This window comes from Phalaenopsis equestris, unplaced genomic scaffold (genome assembly GCF_001263595.1).
Source record: "Phalaenopsis equestris unplaced genomic scaffold, ASM126359v1 Scaffold207393, whole genome shotgun sequence".
Taxonomy (NCBI): Eukaryota; Viridiplantae; Streptophyta; class Magnoliopsida; order Asparagales; family Orchidaceae; genus Phalaenopsis; species Phalaenopsis equestris.
The window spans coordinates 68,687-74,664 of record NW_018226727.1 but is presented as its reverse complement, the minus strand read 5'-3'; the positions used below and the strand labels follow the sequence as shown (position 1 = coordinate 74,664).

Genomic DNA, 5,978 nt, shown 5'->3' with positions numbered 1-5,978 from the left:
TTATAGAGCACAAAACACATTGTTATTTACAAATCAAACACCTAGGTGAATTTTTGAACTATGAATTCGATGTATTTACCATGTTTTATCACAAAACTATTGTGAATTTGATAAAATTGAAAAATATGAGTTGAGATTTTATCATGATGTTTGATATTTGAGTGAGAAATAAAAAAAAAGGAATAAAACAGGATGCTTGATTTGTATTTAATTCAGTTCCAAAAGTCTTTATTTGGTGAAATATTTGCGTACATAAGATGTACGCAGCGCTGCGTACATCAGAGATTATTCTGGGGGTACAGGGGAGTTATATACGGGTTATACCGGAGGTTACAAGGGGGGTATAACCCAGATATAACCTCATTGTACCCCCTAAATAACTTCTGATGTACACAGCGCTGCGTACATAAGATGTACACAAATATTTCTCCTTTATTTGGCGGCCCCGTCAGGGAAAAAAAATTACATTTTCAACAGAGGTCGACGATCGTCACTCGTTATAGAACTTGCTTAGTTGTTTCTGTTGAGGCTGGTGATTCAACCCCATTTCTTAAGGCTTCTTTGTTCCTTATACTCCTTTGACAATATTAAATCCAGTCGAGATCAAACAAAGAGGAATCCCATCCTTGATTCTCTATCTCCTTGATCAAAATTCTCCTCCCTGAATCTGCTGGTTCTGTTCGGCCTAGGGTTAGGAGGGTGTAAAGGATTCAAAATTTGCTCTTTTCTAATCGTTTTTCTTATTCGTATGAGAGATGAGTTTTCAGGATCTCGAATCCGGTGGGCAGCTTCAGGGTAGGAAGAATCTCATCAACGGAAAGCAGGATCCAACTCAGGCAGTCGCTGCTGGCGTGTTCCAGATCAACACGGCAGTTTCCACGTTCCAGCGTCTTGTTAACACGCTCGGAACCCCAAAGGACACACCGGAGCTCCGGGAGAAGCTGTAAGTTTCCTCAGATTCTGTTCCTTTCCGCTTTTCTTTTTCAATGAATACGACTATATCTGGGAGTAAGCATCTTGTGTCTGATGATGGAGGAATTGGGAAAGGACTGGGTAGGTGAACATGTGCTGCTTTGGATTTCATGGTGATGGCGTTGGTGCTAGTTGGTCTGTATCACTTACTTCATCGGTTTGTTATTTTTGTTTGTAGATGCATAATTCCTATAAGGGCTGTTATTTTGAATATTTGAAAGTAATTGAGGTTGGGTTTTGAATGAATGGGAACCGGTGCTTCATCAAACTTTTAAGTTTGTAATTTTCTTTATTGGGGTTTTAACCTTGAAGCTTTGTCTGGCTTATGCTTTTGTCCGCTAGAATTAAACTTGTGTTGCCAATGTATAACCCTAGGGTTGTCTTTATCTATCAATTAGATGAGAGGGATTCAATACCGTCAGTAGAATACAATAGATTGTAATTCTTGTAAATTGTATGGATCCTACATGGTCAACATGTTAATGATAGTTTTAGGGCTTATTTTGTATCAATTTGATTATGTTATTATGATTTTTCTTTCGTTTTTAAAGCAGGTTTGTTTAGTTCATTTTTTATTTGTTTTATATTTCTAAAAACAAATCAACTTTTTTTTAAAAACATCCATACTTTAATCAAATATCCAAACATGTTTTGTTTCAAGTTAAAATGTGAACAAAATAAAGTAAAAGCAAAAGATAGAAAATAACAAAAGTGATTCCGAACGGCCTCTTAGCTCTTATTCTGCAAGCTTGAATATGCAGCTTACTTAGTTAAGTATTCTTAAAATGTTGTGAAGGGTAGGAGTGATTGAATTGCCCAAGGAACCATATTCATTGAAATCAATCAAATAACTTCTCTTCTTTTGGCTTGTGGCTACCTTTAATGTGCATGAATATATTTTTTTTAGAAATGTTTTATATTTCAACCGTGTAATTGATTTATTTTCCTTGTAAGGCCTCCTGAACTTGTTTTGGGGCTTCTTGCCTTCTTATCAACCATTATTCCTAGTTGTGCCAGCATGATAATATTTTAAAGCAAGACTAATTTTTTGCTTTATCAATGTTGTTTTGTAATGGCTCAAGAGAATATGATAATTATATTAAACAGAAAGGGAGGGTATTCTTGATACCAAAGAGAATATGGGAGAAGTGATTTGTGTTTCATGAGGTTTTAGGCATGTGTTTTATGTGGATTGAAATTCTGACCATATGAATGAGATGTAGAGGGATGGTATGAGAAAGAGGAGATTGGAGAGAACGAGGCCTTGGGCTGGGAAAAGTTCCACTTACAGGGTGCATAATTTATTTATTTATTTTGAATATTTACCTTTTAGGGGTAGATGAAACTAAAGGTATTCCCTATTCTATCCTAAGGTTATGGGTGATTTTTCTTCTTAACATGCTCAAGCCATTGGGCCCTCATTGGGTCTCAGATTCAAGTATGTGAACATTGTTTTTGTAAATATAAGGGCAAGGCTGCATACATCAGGCCATCCTCATTCTTGCATACCCACCTTTTTCATATGATAGATGCATTTTGTAATACACACAGGCACCCAATAGAAATTATCCTCTCAAAGATGGAAGATCCTCCAATTAACGGCTGCAATGTTTATATTATTGTGCAATCATTATGCATAACCCGATTAGTGACTTGAGAATAAAGCTTATCGAAATCTCATGATTATGTCAGAAAAGGTATATTGAAGTGAATTATCAAACTCTATCTGTTATGAAAGCTTTGTTGGTGACATGTTTTCTTTAGACTTGAATTTTTTTCTTCTTCTGATAAACCCAAAGAACTAAACTTTGATGGGATTTGGGTTTGATTTTATTTTATTTTAAGGTCAAATCCTAAAGAGTTTTCCTATCTTGATTTTTGTAGGCTAACTTTTAGATTTATTGCGGCAATGGAGAAGAAGGATTCATGTAGCCGACCCCACTTAGTGGGATAAAAGCTTCTTGTTGTTGTTGTTGTTGTTGTAGGAGTTGGAACTTAATCCATTGGATTGATGTTGTATTCTTTGGTCTTGTGATAATTTGATAAAGGGGATGTCTATGCTTAATATTTTTTTCCTAGTATGACTTGGATTAGCCTTTTTATGTCCGCCCACAAATTTTATAACATTTTGTGATTTCCATGGCCGCTTTTCACTAGTTTTGATTCAAAATACATTTTTAAAACATTATGAGCAAATCTATTTTTAATAAATAGTTTAATTCTCATCCAATATATATTCCCAAGATAGGCACTAGGATGTCCGCCCACAAATTTTATAAGATTTTATGAAAGATTTTGTGATTTTCATGGCCGCTTTTCACTAGTTTTGATTCAAAATACATTTTTAAAACATATTGAGCAAATCTATTTTTAATAAATAGTTTTATTCTTATCCATTATATATTCCCAAGATAGGCACTAGGATGGATGCTTTATGTTGATTGCGTGCGCAACTGATTGTCTGTTTAATTTATTTTATTTATTTTTGATTTGGTGGAATTCTGAACATTGACGTGTAAGTTTGGTGGCTATGTGAATTCTAAAGAAATTAGATGCAAATTGATTGGAATAAACAATATTATGTGTAACTCTTTTATGTTCATTTGTGAACATCATCAAACGAGGGAGGCAAGTTTACAAAACTCCTTGGCATGCTTTCTAAAGGAGCAAGCCCAGTGCAATGGCCATGTACATGTGCAAATGTATCATTATAAACTATGTATGGTACTATCATTTTGTTGTGCTTTAAAATTTACATTGCAAAAATACCATAATTAGCGAGCCTCTTGTTAAAACCTATTTTTAAACTTGACCTTATCTTTTACAAATTTTGCTTTCTTTTTGTATATTTCCCTAAGTTTGTCTTATTAGAATCTTTATTTTTTTTGTTTATTGCCAGGCACAAGACACGGCTACATATTGGACAATTAGTGAAGGATACTTCAGCAAAACTTAAACAAGCTAGTGAAACTGATCACCATGCAGAAGTTAATGTGCGTACTTGCAACTATTAAATTCTCTTTTTCGACTTTTATTTTCTTCCTTCTGATTTCTTGCGCTTGAATAATGTGTTAGCTTTACTCATCTTTTTATATGGTTTTCTTCTTTCCAAGTACAATAGGGGATTCCATATGAATCCCATTGCATAGATTGTTAGTTTCTTGTCATTGGTTGAATGATATTTATTTCATGATTCTATGGGAATAATGCTTGTTTTATGATAAACTGTTGAATGGTATTGATGCATGATGGCTTAGGATTTGAGTTTCCTATTGCAAATAATATGATGCAAAATATGATTGCGTGTAATTATATTGGGGATTCACAGATTAGGAACCATCATTTAATTCAAAAACTTAATTTATTTAATTTTGAGTTGGCAGTACTAGAAATTTATTTCAACTGACAATGGAACTATTCAAATAATCAAGGATGAAATTAAAGTAGATGAAATGTATAAAGGAACGAGAATGCTGAAATAAGAAAAATGAAGCTCATATCAGTAAAGGAGATGAGCTCTTCTCTAACTGGGTAATTGTACTTGATCGCACTCTAACCTGCATTTAAAATATTAAACTTGGAAATAAAATTTATGTTTAACCCAAAAGTTGTCAATTATATAGCCCAGAACAATTAGTTATGAAATACTCATAGCATATGCTAGCATGTATATTTGGCATGTAATCAATCTCAATTGAATTTTGAATAAATTTCTGAAAAATGAATAAGAATTCCCATCTTTATTTTTAAACTTCATAATAGTTGAACACCACCCGATAATCCAACTCATTTGCAACGCTTATTTCTCCTAAAATTGTAAAAATTCCAACCGTTGATTAACACAAACCCCATCTTGATAATCCTCTCAAACAACACATGAGATCCCCTCCACGAGTCTCACACAACTTCAAATTTCTTGCAACAAAAACAACCACTGCTTCCCTCTCTCTCACATTACTCTCTCTCTACACATGCCCAATGACCACCGCATGAGTCCTATTTATAATTCAGATTACTTTAGAAGTCCTAACTGGAAGATTGCGAGCTTACCCTACTCTAATGCACCACTTTTAAGACTCCAAAGCCACATATAATTCAAAAGTCTGCTGCCACATTTTACCAATAACTACCTAATGCCATACACTTAATCTACTCAGTTGGGAAAATACGACTCTAATAAATTTATTTTATTTAATTCATTAAGCGAATTTGGGCTTACTTTTTATGCTTTCTATCAATAATCTATTGTGTCAAAGTACTAGCTATCATTAGTATTCACAATCAATAACGAACATAACTTCATCATCTATGATGGCCTCAAAATAAGTTGTATTGAAATATTTGATAGATGATTAGATGTGGACTCTCAAAAAAGAGGCTTGAAAAGAGCAAAATTCTAGAATTTGATTGTAGGCTAATGAAACAATATCAAATTAAATACATTAAAAGTATGATTCATACATGAATTTTCTAGATTTATTTATTGGAATTTATCATATGTGTTCCATAATTTCAAATTGTGCTTTCAATTTCTTTTTTTTTTACTTTTATTTTAATTTTTTCCTCTATTGAAGTAATCTTCAATATATTTATGCATATCGATACATATACATTGATACATACATATAAATATAGATATACATTATATATTTATATATATTAAAAGGAATGGCCAGACGCTATTATACGAGCCACCAACCATCCCTAATATTCCTAACAATTCGAGTACCACTTTTTTGAGGCCAACCGTGCCAGAGGGGATTCGAACCCCCGACCTGAGGGATCTTATACCGTGGATGCCAACCAACAGATTGGGGTATGCGTGTATATATATATATATATATATATATATATATATATAGATAGATGGGTGCGACCATTCTAGCACCAATGCACCGGATCCTATCAGAACTCCGCAATTAAGCATTCTTGGGCGAGAGTAGTACTAGGATGGGTGACCTCCTGGGAAGTCCTCGTGTTTGATTTTATTTTATTTTTTCAAAAAA

The 5,978-nt window shown here is 33.6% G+C and overlaps 1 protein-coding gene across 1 annotated transcript in view; it reads left to right on the top strand.

Moving 5' to 3' along the window:
- Window positions 1-454: 454 nt before the first annotated feature.
- LOC110036488 (syntaxin-22-like) overlaps window positions 455-5,978 on the top strand; it is an 11,335-nt gene continuing 5,811 nt past the window's right edge. Inside the window, exons 1-2 of the mRNA XM_020740940.1 lie at window positions 455-943; window positions 3,872-3,965. Coding sequence (XP_020596599.1) covers window positions 756-943; window positions 3,872-3,965 — 282 coding nt within the window. The 5' untranslated portion in view covers window positions 455-755. The remainder of the gene's footprint in view (window positions 944-3,871; window positions 3,966-5,978) is intronic.